Here is an 18,462-nt window from a genome sequence, read left to right on the forward strand (position 1 = left end):
CAAAGATGGGAATGAGGGAAGCAAAAGAAAAGCACATCCAAACTCTGTCCAGCAATGCTTGGAGAGGCTGCTGCTGGACATGCCACCAGGCAGAGACAACCCCAGCTCAGGACTGTCTCTCCTGGGGGACAAGATGTCTCATTTCCGAAAGGACATCTGCAATCACAAACCAAAACCCAACGAGGACGCTGAGCAGGACAACCACTTCAGAGCTCACAGGTGGGTGAGGGGAGAGTCGGACAAAGGGAGCTTAGGAGACAATCTTCAAAATGTTTATTACAAAATACAGTACAGGCTCGCCAAATGTTTCCCAATGTTCTCTGATACATACACTGGATGAAGCACTGCAAATACCTGGCAGGCGCCCACGTGAATCTAGGGACGTCTATAATGATTTGAATCTCCTTGGAGGTACAGACGAAACCTGTAGCCGGCAGTGGAATGGAGACGGACAGTCACTGCAACCGCCGGGCTCCTGCCTGCTGAAGAATGACATCGTTTTCTCCAGAGGTTGAAATCCACATCCAGGGCTGACAACCTACTGAAAGCTGGGATCCAAATTCGTACAGAGGCAGAATGGAGAGAAAACTCCGGACAACCCACAGGTCTCCAGCCACTACTTCTTATTCCTTGGTTTTAGCTCTTCAGCTGCATTACGCAGGAAAATGTAATTTTTCTTTTGGGGATTATAAAATTCATGTCCCTAAAGGGGAAAAAAAACAGTATCTTAAAAACTGATGAAAAATCAGGTTAGCATTTTGTGGGCACTTTTAACATGCCAAGTCCCATGCCCTGTGTGTGAAGCATAATCTGTTAGGAGTGAAAGAGGTAAATGGAGAGCAATAAAAGTCAAATCTTAAACAAAAACTTCAGTCCCCAGAGAAAAGGTTAAGGATGTGGGACTTGCAATGTCCCCTTGGAAGGATGATCTTTTACATATTTGCCTCTTCAGCACTGAGACTCCTGTCAACCTTCCACCCACTGCTTTACTGCTGAGACAACTCCCCAGACAGCACAGCCTGGAAAGGGGAGGCTGGTGGAAGATGAGCTGCAGGCTTCTCAGTATAGGAGACGCCTGGTCTGTGACGTCAGAGGGAGCAGACGTGCCGTCCCAGACGCCAAGGGAGGTGAAGTACAGGTGTTGGTGTATCTGCCGGGGAGGGAGGGGGCTACATGACACTGGGGGAGCTGGAAACACCCAGTTCAGGCCAGGTTGTGAACGACGAGGGGAGAAAGGAATGGCAGCCACAAAGGCTGTAAGTGACAATGACAGTGACAGGAAGAGAGCAGAGTGGGGACAAGACAGAGGAGTGGAAACCCACGGTAACCAAAAGGCCTGGAACACAGAGGTGGGCAGGGCCTCTGGGTGTACCCTGCCACCTGCTCTGCAATGGCACACTTTATTCTCATTCCTTGACAGTTATGCCAAGATGGTTCTAGAAATTCTGCTCAACCAATGACCAATCATTCTCATAATATACAAAATATAGCTTTTCTTATTGGTTATGCTAAAGCAGCAACCTAATATTAATCACGTCATCATGACTCCATACCACAGATAACTGTCCTTCAACTAAGAACAATGGAAAACTCCTAAAACAACTTTTTTTAAAATTAAAAGATTATAATTAAGTATTTCACTGTAAATTGACATTAACTGTTCAGATTAAGGGATTCTGAGCAGCATTCAAATCAACAAGCTTTGTTTGTACACTTCTTTCAATCTACAACTATTTTTCCAAGGCTTGAAAACAGAACCCTGAGTGTCATGTGAGTAAAACATGGACTTTTGATGTGGCTGCAGGTCGAGCAGGTGAAGAAGAGGAGTTCCATCACAGGCCCACGGGGACACTGGGGCCTCAGGTCAGAAGCTGGCTCCGACCCCAGACAGGCAGAATCGAAAACAGCATACTCTTTGTAAAACCGAGGGTATGGCTTCCACAGGTGAACGGATAAACAGTGATCCCAGACCACGGGATACTACTCAGTCGTAAAAAGGAACAAACTAGTGACATACTCAACAGCAAAAAAGCGTACCTAGTGTATGACTCCATCTGTATAGTATTCTAGAAAACACAAATTTATCCGTAACAACAGAAAGGAAATCAATGTGTGTGTGAAAGAAAGCATTACAATAATACACAACCTTTTGGGAGATAACTGTTTGTTAATCTTGACTGTGGTGATGGTTTCCTAGGTATATAAAGATACTGAAACTGATCAAAGTATACTTCTTACATATGTTATGTGCAATTTACTGCATTTCCATTACAACCCAGTGAAGTTGCTTAAAAAAGGGGTGGGACGGGGGAGGGGCAGCTGCATGGCTCACAGAAGCAAAGGCTCCGAGAGGCTGAGCCTCCCCAAGGCCAGAGCCGGCAGTACAGGTCAACAGTGTGCTGAGTGGGCAAGATGTACTGCACGGGCCCAGCTCTTCTGAGAGAAAGAGACAGAATCCAAGGCGATTCCAAGACTTCTGCCCCACTGGCCAGGTGGTGTTTAAGTAAAGAGGAACACAGGAGAAGCAGCAAGCCTGGAGGATGAAAGGAGACGGGTCGGAAAATCCACCCGGTTTTTATGTCCTAGGTTAAGGTGCTCAGGGGGTACCCAGGTGCAGACACCCCATTGGGATGGGGACACAGGGAGAACTGGGGTGCAAGGTCAGGAGGCAGGTTAGACACAAGAGCCACTAGCTTATGAGGGAGGTGCTTCATGAATGCAGATGCACCTTGAGGAACCTGACGGAGAACCACAGAAAAAGGCCTGCATGCAAGAGTTGGGAAGAAGAGCAGAAGCCACCAGAGATGGTGAGCAGTCCAGAGCAGGAATACAACAGACAACAGAAATGTCAGAGACCAGGGAGAAGGCTTTGTGAACGGAAGAGGAAGGGGTGGCCCACAGTGCCCAACACAGACAATAAGCAGCTTCTGGACCGGACAGGACAAAGGCAGCGAGATCCCAGCTACAGCTCCAGGAAACTGAGGAGGAGACAGAGGTGGGGAACAAGAGGGCAGGCGGTTACCCCTCTGGGCGAGTTTACCAGGAAGGGGACACTGGGATTCTTAATGCTTGTTTCAGAACAGCTGAAGTGCGTGCTTACAGACCGCAGAAGGAGACAGGGGATAGGAAGAGAAGATGGAATAACAAGAGGCAGAGAAGAATGGAGTTAAGTGTTTTGGGGATGGGAGGGGGGGGGGGGCAGGATGAGTGAAGACAGACACGTGTGGAGGCGAGACTGTGGCTGAAACCTGAGTGTGAGGGTCAGTTCTTTTACTATGGCACTGGGATGACTCAAACACAACCAGGACCCCATCAGTCTGTAACTTCCCTCCCCAAACAGCGAACAAACAAAAAGCCTATGCCTCTGGTGAAGGCTGGGCACCTTGCCGAGCCCTCGTCACTCTCACCCAACAACCCCCGACATCCCTGAATGACTCAGATGCCCCCGAGTGTCGGCTGCCGGGTTTACGCTGACCAAGCAGCTCACGTGGGCATGTTCTCAGGGAAAGGCCGAGAGGGAGGCCCTGCTGCTTCCTGCTGCGGTGAGGTGATGTGACAGGCCACGTGCAAGCCACACAGCATGGCTGGAGAGGCCTCACGACCAAGCTCAGGCCTTCGTACACCAGAGCCTGGCTCTGCTGCCGGACGGCGCCAGTGCAGGCCTGAGGACTCTCACCTTTGACCAGTCGTAGCTGGAAGCATACGCAAATATGTTTCCATTGTGATTGAAGCAGCAGGCCGATATCGGCTGATCTAACTGTTCCGAAGTCTTTAGTTTTGTTCTGGCATCCTTGTCCCAAAAGCTGAATCTACCATCAGATCCCACAGTGGCAAGGGTGCCATGGACAGGATGGAACGCAATTCCATTAACCTATGAAGGACGGATACATACAATGAGGAGCAGAGAAGGGAGGAGAAAGCCGGTTTTTGACAATGCAGACTTCCTGGTTCAATGAGAACATAAAATGAACAACCATAATTTCATTAGAGCTGATGGCCTGCTGATCACATCAGAAACCAGCCCTGCTTCCTGAACCAACTGACAGCCCAGGACTGAATCTTGTCTCTTGTTAAAAACACAAGTCAGCAGAAGTTAATAAGTATGTAAGCTAGTGGCACCAAGGGGCCAACCTCAGGAAAATGCCTTTTTCTTTTTCAGCAAATAGCAATTTCTCAGTTTTAGCTAAGCGTACCAACTGTCTACCAGCACTCATACAGGTGGAAGTTGCTCCCCAAAACTCCTAAGCTTGCATTTCAGAAACAGAGAGAATGAAGAGAGTCAACATGTTCATAAAAACAGAAAACCGAAACCTCCCACGTAAGCCATTTATCCCTGCACATGAACACACACAATGACAGTGATCTTTTCTGATCCCATTATGACTCAGCTATCCACCGCCAAGTCTAGTTTCTAGGCACATTCTCAGGATTAACATTTCTAAAGACGCACCGCATAGATGTCCTGAGGAGCAGAAGTGTTGGTCCCGTTAGATCGATGACATTTAAAGGTGAAGTTATCCTTGGCACTGAAAAGCAAAGGCCCAACTTAGCTTTCCTTCAAAACAAAATGTCTCACACGAACACCTGCAAGCTGGCCAGGCCTCACTTACGGATTTGGGGGGTTGATGTAGTGGATAGCAACTCTCCCCTCGATGCTTCCCAGGGCAAAACCTGTCGGCTTGTTCTGTTTGTCTTTAAAAATAGCCACACATCGATGCTATAGTTGGGGAGAAAAAGTATACCATCATCATGTGAAGTGTAACATTCCATAAATAACGTGAAAGTAAACAACTTTTACTCCATTTTTGGGTTTTGAAAGAACCAGAAACATATTTCTCAAACACGATGAAGACTTTTCCATTCCTCCAGTAGGCATTATTTTTTTATTTAGCCACATGATTTTATGAATAAACCGCAGACCACATGCTTCCGTCCAGGTGCTGCTGCTCCTCTGCCACCCTGCAGGCCTCGCTGTCACTGCAGCAGGGCACGCACCCCTCAGCCCCACCAGCTCCTATTCTGGCACTGACCCCCTGGTGGGTTGGGAGGACACGTCACTTTGATCTGCAGCATACCACTGACTAAGCGAGTGCCCTCTATGAAGTCACCCAGTGTCCCAGGGTCTCTGCGTCCCCAACTGGAAAAGGGAAGTAGTGTTGGCTGGGGGAGGATGTGGGAACAAGGGTCAAGCATACAGTGGATGTGGCCAGAACTTTCTAAACCATGAATAAGCTATGCAAAAGCTAGACACTGCACTTGATCCAACACTGAGCCTAAGGGCCCAAAGGAGGGTCTCCTGGACCCCACAGAAGATCCCAAACAAACAGCCCATGGCCCAGTCTCCAGAGGCAGAGATGCACGGGTCCACACTCCTGTTGTCATTCAACAAGAGCTGCGTTCGAGTTGGAAGGAGAGAAATGGTCAGATTCGAAACCATACACAGGGTGCAAGTGAGGGTGGTGGTTAATGAGATGGGGGAGGAGAAAAGGAAGGGCAGTGAGTAAAGGACAACCCCTGATTTCTGGCCTAGCCAGAAAAGGTGGAGGCCCCATCTAGTGAGATGCAGAGCATATGGGTAGGAGCAGGCTGGGGGCAGTGGGGAGGCCCTGGGCCTGGTATGGGATGCTTCTGGGCTGAGATACGTTGGCGGGGGCAGGAGGACAGGCGGACACGCATAGGAGCCGTCAGACTGCGAGTGCCCTTGTCAGGAGCACAGAGGGTAGGTAGCTAGGGATCCAAGACTCCAGCCCACCACACACGCCTAACCAACAGTCATAAACAGCAGATGGGACCGTGCTGAGGTTCAGAAGGCAGTGACCCAGGGCAGACGCCTGGGGAACCTCAAGATACAGCAAAGAAGACAAAGCAGCAAGCAGAGGCAGGAGGTAAGAGACTGGCATTATAGAGCCCAAGCACAAAGTCTTAAGAATATATAGTAAGAATATCGGTGAGTGCCACGGTTGTGTTAAGATGAGGGTGACAAGTATCCACTGGAGTTACTGACTAGGAAGCCATCAATGGCCATGCCAGAAACAGTTTTGGTGGAGAAACAGGGGCAGAAGTCTCAAAGGAGTGGGTGAGAAATGAGTAGGAGGTAGGGGAACCAAGAAAGCTCGTTTAAGACACTTGACTTACAAGAGGAAAAGGTACCTAGCTGGCTGAGGATGTGGGGGTCAGAAGAGGTTTGTTTCCCAGGATTAGACTTGAGTCTGTCTTATGCCAATGAACAAAAGTTGCGGGGGTGAGAGGGGGTAAGACGAGATACAGGAGGGAGGTGGGTGGCTGATAGCCTGAGGCTCCTGAGAGGTGGGTCGGCACAGAGCCCAAACAAAACTGGCCACTGGAGAGTGTGGCCCACCCCTCAACGGGGGGTGGGAAAGGCAGGGAAGAGGCAGGTATAGCCAGAGTTCTATGTTCAGCAGGAGTAAGATGAGGAAGCTTCCAATTATCAGTTTCTGTGTTCTAGGACTAGAGGCTGCAGATCAGATCTGCAGAGACAAAGACCAAAGGAGTGATGGATCGGAAGAGAGTGAAGAAGATCTAAGAACGTGTGGCAGGCAGGTGGAGACCGAGCTGAAGGCAGAAGCTATGGACTCATGATGGAACCAATTCACTGTGGTGTGTACCCATTCAGCAGCATTCTGCTACCCAGGGGATGTCTGCCAAGGACGGTATTTACCCACTAATACTGTGTTTATATCCTTAAATTCACCTCCTTTTAATATCCGACAGTATAACAATTTCCACATGCAGGCACTTACTCCCTAAGATAGATGCTAAATACAAGCTTCCTGATCTGATTCGTGACTCACCTGATGCTTCAGTGGAGACTCTATCCTCCTGAATTCAGAAGGCTGATTCTCTAACTGATACACAATCAGGCCCCTCTCTGCAGTTGCCACCACAGCCATAGGATATATCTAGGAAAAACAGGAAAGCAGAGACCTACTTAAAGTGGGGTGTGCTCTTTTGTATACCAAAGTATTCTATCAATTTTTTCAAAGTTGCAAAAATAAATAAACTTTTTTAAAATTTAACAATCCAATGGTATTTACATGTTTCAAGGTAATCCAGATAAATCATATTGGAAAGTAGCACGTACCTTTTTAAAAGACTCAGTTTTCAAAACTATGAAATATTATGAAACATTTATTTAGAACATTTACTGAAGAATAGAGAAGAAATGAAAATCATTGTTCTACCACGCCTTTCAAATGATAACAGTTGTCAGCATTATGGTATGTTTTCTCTTGTCTTTTTGAGTGTTTTTTTAATACACGTGTGTATACGTATGTTTCTATATAATTCACATCCTTTACTAAAGCGTGTTCAGTGAGCACCACTCCACACATTTTCCCGAGAACACTAGTGGTGGCCATCTAAGTAACATTCCCTCAAATCAAATGACTGTGTCTATCTAGTTGGCCCAATGGGTCATTTCCAATGTTTCACTCCATTATACAGAACAAAGAACATTTGCATCTCTACTTTTCTCATGATAAACTCCTGAAAGTGGAATTACGGGGCAGTTAGTACACTCTTAAGACTTATTGCTACACCAATAGAGAAAGTTCCTCAGCTTCTATCCCACTGAGACAGACACCAAAGGATCTAGTCCCACATCACAAAGTTATTGCCAGTTTTTGTACTGTACGCATCATACCGGTGCCGGCATGGCCTGTGACTGAATATGTTCACACAACAAGTGACTAAAAAAGTGTGACATCCAGTTTTCTGTAGTTCTGGAACATATGCAGTACAAAAATCTAGGTTTACGACAACTGAGGCAATCCAAATTACATCCCACATCTATAATTAAAGTCTGAAGGGCTTTTACATTGTCCTCTAATTTAAGATATCATAAAAAAGAAGAAATTCCGTACCACGTCAGCACAGTAACACCTTTCAGGGAGCTGTAACACCATCATAGGATTTGATGATCGTGTATCCCAAAACTGAAAGACAAAAAAAAAAAAGAACAAGTGACCAACCATTCAGAACTAACATCCAGATAGTGTAAGAATAATGTCCACCTTGGTCAGGCCAGGAAGCCCCTTGACTATACAGCATACCTTCAAGGTCTTATCCCAGCTCCCAGTCATCACACAGCTGTAGTTTGGTGCTTTGATCCAATGTATTGTTTTGACAGGAGCATCGTGCTTTCAAGACAAAACCAAGACAGATCAAGGTAAATGTAATATAACATGCCACACAGCTTTGGCTCTGGAAGTTCAAAGAGAAGGAATCTTAAATATTGAGGTCATACTCAACAAAAACCAAAGGATAGTTTCGTCCTTCCCCATGACCAAAACATTCTGTGTAACATTCCATACCAACAAAATTTAATTTGATTTGAACCATAATTAACTAGTATGAGAGTGAAGGGGGAGGTACTCAGAAACAACTCACAGGGAGAACTCCACCACAGCTGTGTCACTGAGAAGACAAACATTAGAGATGGAAGAAGTGCTCTAGCACACAGTACTGCCGTCTCAGGGTATGTGACACCTTCCTGAAAATGTCTCAGTGTCAAGAGGCTCTTTCCCACCAGGCCTGACCCTCTGGTTCTAGGCTCTCTCCTCTTCATGGTTTCTACTTTTCTTAGCAGTCTTCACACAAGAACCTGCCTGCCATCCTCAAGCAGGCTGTAAAAGCTCCTGAAATAGGAAGGGCGCCTCTCACTCACTGCTGTGTTTCTACTCCAAGGACAGTGCCTGCGGTATCACTGGCAATTGATACATATTTGTCTAATGAACAAGTGACCAAATGAAGCCTGGGACAAGGCAAGCCACACATGGGTGCTGGAATGCTGAGCATCAGTTTTAACACTGCCTTTTATAGATCTGAACATCACTAGCTCCTTATGATGCAACCTTCAACCACACAAATGCAGAAGACCCTTGATGGAACTTGTGAAACACCAGTAAAAACGAGACTGCTCATAAAACTGGTGTTATTTTGTGCTTAAGAGGTTTCTGGTATATTTAAGTCTAATTGATTTGGTATAGTTGAACTGCACCTTTCCTGTAACAAAGAATAAGAATCATTACAACCCTGCCTTGCCCAGCATCTCTGCAGAGGATAAATTTTATTATTTATTACCTGTGCAATCTGTATCGCCTGGTTACTATTGAGGTCCCACATTTTGGCAGTTTTATCACATGAGGCTGTAAATACTTTGCTCCCATCCTAAAATAAAGTAGAAAAAATTCCGACATTCTAATAAAAATTCTATATGTACATTTAGATATTAGATTGAACATACTGAGGAAGGTTTTATTTTGCAAGTTTTATTTTTCCAATTATTTGGGGGCTTGTGTATTGCAAACTACAATGTCATATACAAAACACATTTCCAGCGCTTTTCAATCATCAATTTTTTTCTAAGAGAGAATGTGTAAACAGGTTAATAAAAAATTTAAACAGCATTTAGAGTTATGTAATGAAAACCGAGTCCCTCCCCGACCCCAGCTCACTGTTGAGAGGCAGTCATGGTCACTGGCAGTCTCTAGGAATAGCCTTTTACATCCTGTATCAATGTGTATGACCTACCAGGAACCACTTACATTTTTTTTTTTCTTATTTTCATCAATTTCAAGCCTCCACAACAGGTACAAGAATAGTACAATGAATACTCACAAACCCATCATCTAGGTTCCCAATTTAAACATCTTGCCACATATACTGCATCTTTCTCCCCGCAATTTCTGCTCTATACCACACATGTTCAATCATTATTACTTGTGTTCAGTTCAACATCTAATAGCATTCTGAAGTGCATGCAATAAAACTACACTAATTTACAATGATCATTGGTCCAATACAGAACAGCTTAAAAAATTGGCAATCACCGTGTTATGGTTTTAAAATATTCACATATAGAATTCATAAAGTACGTCAGTCAATTATGAAGTACAAGACAATTTAAAAACAGTAAGTACCAAGCTGAAAATCTAGACCAATCATCAACAATTCTTTTTCCTAAAGGGTGATATAGTAAATATTTCAGCTTTGCAGGTCAAGTGGTCTCTGTTGCAACTCCTAATTCTGCTGTTGTAGCTAGAACGCAGCCATACACACTGTCAAATGAATGAGTGTGGTTGTGTTTCAAGAAAACTTTATTTACAAAAGTTAGCAATGGGCCAAATTGGGCCCATGGGCCATAATCTGCAGACCCCTCCCACTTCATTTCTGGTTCCACAGCTCAAAGATTTACCATTATCCTTCCCTAGCAAAAACTTATTTGAAGCTCTCCATCTGAAAGAAGAGAGAAAATCTTCTTCTCTATTAATGAGGCTCTAAGGGTAAGTCCACAAATCCTTGGAAAGATGCTAATGCGGGCTGTCCTGAGGCTGAGTGAAACACTGGCCCCTCAATCTCATGAAATGCTGACCCTACCAGCGGCAGGATGCCAGGCCCCAGTGGACACACCAAGACAGACCCAGTCTATCAAAAGGCTGAGGCAGAAGAATGAGATCCCTAAATGCTCCCAAATCAGCTCCTCTAAGCTCCACCTGCTATGTCCACGCAGCAAGCCACGTCCTTGGACTGCTTGGAGAATCACCCTCACCAAGCTGGGCTTTTACAGCTCAAGGGTAACTCTGGCTCTTCTGTGCCTTTCCATACATGCCTTCCTCTTCCAGAAACCAGCTCCTATTTCCTATAAGCCCCTGTGAGAGAGGCTGTCAGTGCATGGGCTCTGGAGCCAGAAGGTCCAGGTCTGGGCTCAGCCTTTCTCTCTGTTCCCTCAAGCAAGTCTCTTAACCACTCCCCAAAGGCGCCATGCTAATCTTTGAGTGACTGGATAACAGACTCAGAGAGATTACGTAACTTGGCAAAGCCAAAAAGTGAAGATAGAGCTGAAATTTGAATCCACACTTGGAATGGATGACAGAGCTCTAAAGCTATAAGCAAATGGTTTGCTTTTTCTTGCCTCATCTGTGAAGATTTCAGTGCACCCTTCCCAAACTTCATAGTTGCCTTCTGGGTTCTGTCCACCCAGGACAGTGCATCCTGCCTCTCTAAGAACTTAGCTCCCTGAATTGGAACTCTTAATGTCTATATTTCTCCTCCACTAGACGGCGCACGGCTCTAATGGAGAGAGAGAATGGAAATGGGCGGTGTACATTTCTGTACAAGGTGACTCACTAACACTTGAGCAACAGAGTTCTGGTGTCAGGTAATTCTATTTCTTACCATACTTGATAAGACACTTACAATTCTGATCTGTTCTCTCATCAGTAAAGAAAGACAGGTAAAATAAATCAGTGGTATTTAAAATCTACTCAAATGGCTGCTTTTCTATGTGTAATTTAAAACTATTATTAATCTCATAATAACCTAATCAGACGAATCAGCAATACATTTACAGATGACAGAAAATGCCTTAGAGAAGACTTTCAGAGATGATTAAAATGGGAGCAACTCAAAATATTCATAAACAGAATATTTATAAATTATAAATTTATAATTTATATAAATTATATAAACGCTATGTGTAAGCTAAATACAATCATATAAATGCATGGTGTGAGTAGTCTGGTGTTTCTCATAAAATTAACATAAATTTTTCATATGACTCGGCAAGCCCACTATTAGATATAAACTCAAGAGGAAAGAAAATTTATATTCACGGAAAATCCAGTATACAAAATGTTTATAGCAGCATTTATTCACTACAATCAAAAATGGAAAACAACCCACATGTCCTTCAGCTTGTGGACGGTGAGCAGACGGTGAACACCCATACAACGCACCACTACTCAGCAACAAGGAGGACTAACTGCTGCCAGATACAAGCTGGATGGGCCACGAGTGCACTGAGCTGAAGGCAGCCAGACTCAAAAGGATTCTGGTGATGGCGTTCTAGTAAAGGCAGAAACACAGGGACCGAAAACACACCAGTGGTCTCCAGGGAGAGCGGCTGAGGGGGATCTGATTACAAAGGGCAAGAGGAAATCTTTGGGCTGATGGATCTCTTCTATATTTTGATCACAACTCTATGAATTTCTCAAAACTCACAGAATCATACACTTACAAGGTTCAATTTTACTGCCTGCAAACTACATCTAATAAAAAAAATTCTATGAGCCCAGGGAGGGACCTTGAGACTTAGCTTCCTCAGAACATCTGCCGACTCTGAGTCAGGCGCTTTTGTTTTCAGCTGCCAGCAGGAGAAGGAGGGGAGGGAGGCTGGGCCCTTCACAGCCAAGGCTCCTGCTGAGCGTGGCTTCACCATCCCTGTTGGCTTCTTTGTAAATGGTATACCTTCATTAAACTCCCCAATCACCCACCTTCTGCCCTCGAACAAAAAAAAAGAGAGCTCAGAATTGAATAAACTCAAACACATTAACTTATAATGCTAACGTTCAGTATTTGGGAGGAAAAAGAATTTCAAAGAAAGGAAATATTTCAAAAGTCTAATAATGGTAAAGGATTAATTTTCCCCATAGGACTTACTTCCTGGGACTGTAAATTTCTAATTTTAAAACAACATAGGCTCCTGGCACATCAAGAGACATAGGAAAAGCTTTAATTGTCTAACCCCTTGCTCAAAAAATGGCAACCTGCTCCAGTATTCTTGCCTGGAGAATTCCATGGACAGAGGAGCCTGACAGGCTACAATCTATGGGGAGTGCAGGGTGCACAAAGAGTCAGACATGATTGAGCAGCTAACACTTTGCTCAAGGAGACAGGTCAATAAATTAATGGAATTTTTAAGCAAGAAGCTTTCAGAGAGACTAACTAAAGCTAATATAACAAAAGTTAACTGACTATATTATGAATATCAATCAATGACTATATTTAAATTCAGAAACAGCATTTCTAAAATGTGCATGGGGCTGCTGCTTCTAAGTCACTTCAGTCATGTCCGACTCTGTGTGACCCCATAGATGGCAGCCCACCAGGCTCCCCCATCCCTCGGATTCTTCAGGCAAGAATACTGGAGTGGGTTGCCATTTCCTTCTCCAATGCATGAAAGCGAAAAGTGAAAGTGAAGTCAGTCGTGTCCCACTCTTAGCGATCCCATGGACTGCAGCCTACCAGGCTCCTCCATCCATGGTATTTTCCAGGCAAGAGTACTGGAGTGGGGTGCCATTGCCTTCTCCGAAAATGTGCATGCATACATGCTATTTGTATTTCAGGTCACATAAAAACATAATGAAACTTACATCACTCCAGCAGACATCTAGGACAGGTCCCGTGTGCATCTGCTGGGCTTTTGGAATAGTCTGTCCACTATCTTGAACTTCCCAGCATCGAACCTACAGTAATAAAACAATGCAGACACAACAATTAATGATAACCCCTATGCTCCCAGCTATAATCAGATAAACACAAATTTACACGACAGACACTTTCCCCTATCAAACTGGCGTAATAAAATGAATAATACTTGGCACCAGCAAGGAGAAGCTGAAATCTGAACCAGTGGTAGCTGTACCCTGTGTCTCAGATACTCCCTTTCTGGGACTTAAGGATTTCCCATGATGTACTTTGTATGTGTTATCTGAATTCATCTCTACAACAGCTAAACCTCTGTGTACTTACTGTCATCTCCATCTTATTTCAGGATACGAAGCTTAGAGAAGATAACTGGCCTAAGTCCCTCACTTAAGTCAGCAGCAAACCACTATGCATCTATCTGATTATGAGTATGGTTAATTGGTTCAAGTTTGCTCCAACAAGCCACCTGCACTTCTTTTGTGAAGTGCTTCTAAACATCCTTTGCCTTTTTTTCTACCAGAATTTTTACCTTTCTTTTTGAATACTACAATTTTTGTTTGGTAAGTATAGTGTTGATGCAGGACTGTTAATATAGCTAAAGGTGAAAAACTTTAACATAGCCTAAAGAACATTTTCAGGATGCCTAGAAGGGAAATTCACACAGAGCATCAGGGACAACATTTATTTTCCATGAATACGACACATGATTAGGGAATATACTTCAAGATACTGAACTAGAGTATAAATTTTTGAATGATGCATATGATTTTGCTTTCTTAAAAAATGGCACAAGAAGTGATCAATGCCTGCCATTCAGAATGGTTCAGACTCTTAAACTCATTTCTTTAAAAAAAGGTAATGAATAAGCCGTAAGTTTGCTTTATTCACTTGGAGCAAAAACAAATAAAAAACCCAGCCCTGCTCATACAGAGAGATACATGACAGAGAGAACATGCATTTAAGAAGCACTTACATCATTAGCCCACGATCCTGCAATAAGAAAGTTTCCCGGCAAGGTTGGGGGGCTAAATGATAGACAACCAATGCTATCATCAGGAGAGGATGTTACTTCAATATCCTGGGGTGGAAAAAGTCCATGTTAAAATGTATACATCATCATGATTTAATTCAAAATTGCTTCCTTTCTCACCAACACATCAAGGTCAAGCGTCCCTGTTCCCAAGAACTAAGTTAATCAGACCTCACTCACTTGGATAAAAAGGCGGACTGTAACCCAGCCAGTGAAGGTACTGGCACTGTTGGACCCAGGCAGCATCTCAAAGCCAGGCCTGCAGCCATGTTTCCCAACAACGGCCCCAGGTTATTCCTGCCCCGCAGTGCTCAACCATCGTCATCACCTGCCTCCCTCTCCCAGAGAAACTCTCATTCCACAGATGTGGGCTGGACCCTGGGCACCTGCAATCTTAACAAGCACCTCGTGTGATTTTGGTGACTAGGAATGTTAGGGGAAATAGGACACCAGTCCAGGGGACACACAGTTCCTCTGCTCCAGTATTTGAGAAAGCAGGCTGAACAAAATTTCAGCGTGTTCACCTCAAAGGAGGCTCCCACACCAACTGGGATTCTCTTGCTATCACGGATGTGGGATTCTCTGGCCTGTGCTGTTTCTAAAAACCCTGTGAAGCTGTATGTGGTACCTTCATAGGGTTGTGATTATCTGTGGTTGTGCTGCCAAACATGCTGGTCCCACCAGATCCAAAACCCGAGGTTGTTCCAAACAGACTCATTTTGGCCCTAAAAAATAATGGAAAAAGGACAAGTCCTCTCTTAAGTAATAAACATCCCTAAGAGGCAATAAAAAGATACAGTTAAGTTATAGAAGGGATATAGAGAGTAAATAAATAAATGACTTGATGTCAGGCTTCTCTCTTCTGAGGAGATTTAAATATGCAATAAGCAGAGTGCCTTTTAACAATAAGCTTTCTATTTTTAGAAGTTTTTAATGGAAAATTACAAAGACAGGAGAGTTCCCATATATCCCACATCCAGTTCCCTTCTTCCATTCATCACAATTAATTAACCAATATTGATACATTACAGCAGAGTATTTTTTAGTCACCAGCTAGAAAATAAATTCATTTTTACACAGTTTGAGACACAGTGCTGAGCAGCAGGAATGCAACAGGAAACCAGCAGAAGGCTGTGTTCTTCCAGGTTCCCACTTAGTGACAGCTCACTTTCCTCGTACAAATTTCTGCACTCTGGTTTAGGTCACTATTTCTGCATGAAGTTACTAAGAAAAGCAACCAATCTTGGCAGCAATCACAGGAGTTTTAGAGTAATCGACCTTTATCTGGTTTGGCATTGTGCTGGACATTTGCCCGCAAGAATTCCCCACTTTGAGTTTTTTAGGGGTGCCATAGTCTAGTAGGCCCACCTAGGTTAGAACCATGCCTCTGCCACTTCCCAGAACTGGGATCCTAATCTGACCAAGCCTCATTTTCCCTATTCTGCAAATACAGAGAATATTAACACCTTCTCCAGGGTTGCTCTGAGTATCAAATCAGATTATCTATGTAGAAAATGTAGTATCTAGTGGACAGTGGGTCATAAGCAAGTTTCTTTTTTTCCTTACAAGGAGAAAGTATATATATTCTCTCTCTGATGATTCACTTACATTGATGTCATATTTTCAATTCTGTAACTGGTTAGTAAATTCTTACATCCAGCTGCCTACCCAAAGGAGCCTTGCATGAGTGACATGAGATAACAAGAGTAGCATCTCTTATCATGACAACAAAGAATATGAGGAATTTTGGAAGATATCTGAGTTTCCTGAGCTTCAAGAAAAATAAGTGTAGACATACTAGGTCTATGAGTACATTAATATCTCAAAAAGTGACTCTCTGCAAGGATGTGGCACTTGCTGACCCCATCTGACTCAAATGATTGAGATGAATTTGGGACATCAGCTAAATGTGTGAGCAAAGGAATGACAAAGGTTCTGCAATCAAGCCCAGGAACTAAATATATGATTTCGGGCAAATTATTTAGCCCCACTGGCTCAGACAGTAAAGAATCTGCCTGCAATGCAGGAGACAGGGTTCAATCCACAGGTCAGGAAGATACCCTGGAGGAGGGCATGGCAACCCATTGAAGTATTCTTGCCTGGAATATCTCACGGACAAAAGAGCCTGTGGGGCTACAGTCCACGGGGTTGCAAAGAGTTGGACACGACTGAGCAACTAACACTTTCTCATCTACAAAAATAGACACTAAGATCCACTTGAAGTGAAGCTGCACACATAGTGCCCGAAACCTCTGTTCCTTCCTTCTCCTCAACCATGGAGCATTAATCAGCCTCTGCGGACCGTATGTTGTGCAGGACACTGGGAACCCACAACAAGTTCAGAAGGCAGGTGTTCATCTCTAGTCTACCCAGTCTCTCACTCCCTCCTTGAGCACCCCAGCTCTGAGGTTTTCCTTTCTGCCTGTGAACACAACAAGCGCCTCCCAGTTTGAAGCATTCCTACCAGCTGTTCCTGCAACCTGGGGTGACGAGGCCTCCCCCGATGGAGGGAGTCGCTTTTTGAGATTATTAATGCGCTCAGACCTAGTATGTCTACATTTCATTATTTTTCTTGAAGCCCAGGAAACTCAGATACGTTCCCAAATCCCCAGCTTTCTCAGTGCCAATTTTCAGGTCCCACTTCAAAAGGCAGCTCCTCTTGTGAACTTTTGGGGGTGATGGAAATGGTCTAAACTGCACCGTGATGATGCTTACACGACTGTATTAAACTTTCCAAACTCATCAAAATGTGCACTTTAAATAGGTTACAGTGTGTAAGTGACGTTCAGTGAAACTCTTGGAGCATCTTTTTTTTAAAGTCACCTTCTCTCCTCAGAGGCTTCCCTGCTTTCCGAAGGTATAACACCTGATCCTCCATCACTAGCCCCTTTTCTTCACAGCACCGATCCCCATCCGGGACTTGTCTGCAACCAGCCCCCTCCCCAGGAGACTGCCAGCTCCTAACGGCCCAGAGCTGTCTGGAAGCTCCCCTAAAACACACCTGGCCCGCAGCACAGAGCCTGGCGTGTCACAGATGCTTGCCTGGGCGGAGTGTGTGCACACGGATATAATAAAACACTTGGCGGAGGAAAGCAGAAACAGAGTTAACTGCAGACAGCGATAAGTGTAACAAAGGAGCTCAAGCACGTTACCCTGGGAGAGACTACCAAGAATGGTCAGGGAAGGTCTCCGAGGCGGCCGCTTGCGTCTGAGGAGAAACCAGACGTGTAACCAGGAAGGGCAGAGGCGATAGGGGCTGCCATCGACTCTGCCCTTTCTCGGTGCCTCAGTTTCCCCACAAAAACGAGGGGGTCAGACTAGCGGTGATCTTAAGGCACCCTTGCAACTCCGACGTCCCTCCCAGGGGCCACTCAGGAAGCTCGCCAACGGTCCGGCTCGCGCTCCAGCATCTCGCGGCGGGACGCACTCCCCCGGGGACCCGGCCTCAGCAGCGCCATGGCGGCGGGGAACAAGGGGAATCCGCACGGGGCCTACCTGAGAGTCGCGCAGCGGAGGGAAGCCGGCAATGGGAAGCGGGAGGAGCTCGAGAGCCTGCGACCCCGCTCGGGCGCGGAGGAGACAAAGGCCAGGTGACAGGAACGCTAACCCCGAGGGACTGGGGTCCCCTCACGCCGGCCGAGGAAATTGCCTTAATTACCGCGGAGACATTACGCATGCGTCCTTGAGCCACTTCCTTTGGCGTCCGGAAGTCAGGGAAGGAAAGAAAAGGCTTCTCCGCCCTCAAGGCAATGGCACATGCGCAGAAGCACTATCGGTCCTAGAAGTCCTTGCGCCAGCAGTTTGCGGATTGGTCGAAAGTTGGTGTCCGTCGCAGTTGCCCAGCGACCGCTCTAATAATTCCGCGGTCCCGGCAGGAGAAAGGTAGTTAGAATCTTCTCTTGTGAATTTACTGTAGCAAAATTCTGATTGCCGCCAATTCACGTTCAAGCCCATCCTTCGAATAGCTGGTGGTTTGCTGCCTGGGTCCCTACCGTGGCCTCCCTATTTACGAGTATGGTATCTTGAGCCATCTGGGCTCTATGACCTCAGTTTATAGCTGTAAAATGAGGACAATGATGCCTAACTTCCAGGACTATTCTTAGCTAGGCTCAAGAGAAGTAACACGAGTGAAGGTCTTCTGTTAAGTGTAAGGTTCCATAGTAATATTAAGGGACTGTTGTGGCGCACATATGCCAATTCTGAAT

At 45.1% G+C, this 18,462-nt stretch overlaps 1 protein-coding gene and 1 long non-coding RNA gene across 5 annotated transcripts; one reads left to right on the plus strand and one right to left on the minus strand.

Annotated features, from left to right (window-relative positions):
- Positions 1-256: 256 nt before the first annotated feature.
- RAE1 (ribonucleic acid export 1) lies at positions 257-17,963 on the minus strand. 4 transcript variants are annotated; one of them, XM_070801412.1, is made up of 13 exons: positions 17,753-17,962; positions 17,259-17,335; positions 14,886-14,982; positions 14,201-14,305; positions 13,173-13,265; positions 9,103-9,189; positions 8,073-8,159; positions 7,884-7,955; positions 6,813-6,920; positions 4,611-4,717; positions 4,451-4,526; positions 3,677-3,871; positions 257-703 (listed from the first exon to the last, which is right to left on the minus strand). In XM_070801412.1, the coding sequence occupies exons 3-13, from the start codon at positions 14,973-14,975 to the stop codon at positions 617-619; spliced, it is 1,107 nt and encodes a 368-aa protein (XP_070657513.1). In that variant the 5' UTR covers positions 14,976-14,982; positions 17,259-17,335; positions 17,753-17,962; the 3' UTR covers positions 257-616. The 4 variants fall into 4 exon arrangements, with proteins under 4 accessions (XP_070657513.1, XP_019827706.1, XP_070657514.1 ...); XM_019972147.2 differs by lacking the exon at positions 17,259-17,335; XM_070801413.1 differs by lacking the exons at positions 17,259-17,335; positions 17,753-17,962 and adding an exon at positions 17,410-17,638.
- Positions 5,172-6,819, plus strand: LOC139186542 (uncharacterized). The gene is made up of 3 exons (XR_011570158.1): positions 5,172-5,420; positions 5,786-5,885; positions 6,467-6,819. It is a non-coding gene; the product is annotated as an uncharacterized lncRNA (long non-coding RNA).
- Positions 17,964-18,462: the final 499 nt, after the last annotated feature.

This window comes from Bos indicus, chromosome 13 (assembly GCF_029378745.1).
Source record: "Bos indicus isolate NIAB-ARS_2022 breed Sahiwal x Tharparkar chromosome 13, NIAB-ARS_B.indTharparkar_mat_pri_1.0, whole genome shotgun sequence".
Taxonomy (NCBI): domain Eukaryota; kingdom Metazoa; phylum Chordata; class Mammalia; order Artiodactyla; family Bovidae; genus Bos; species Bos indicus.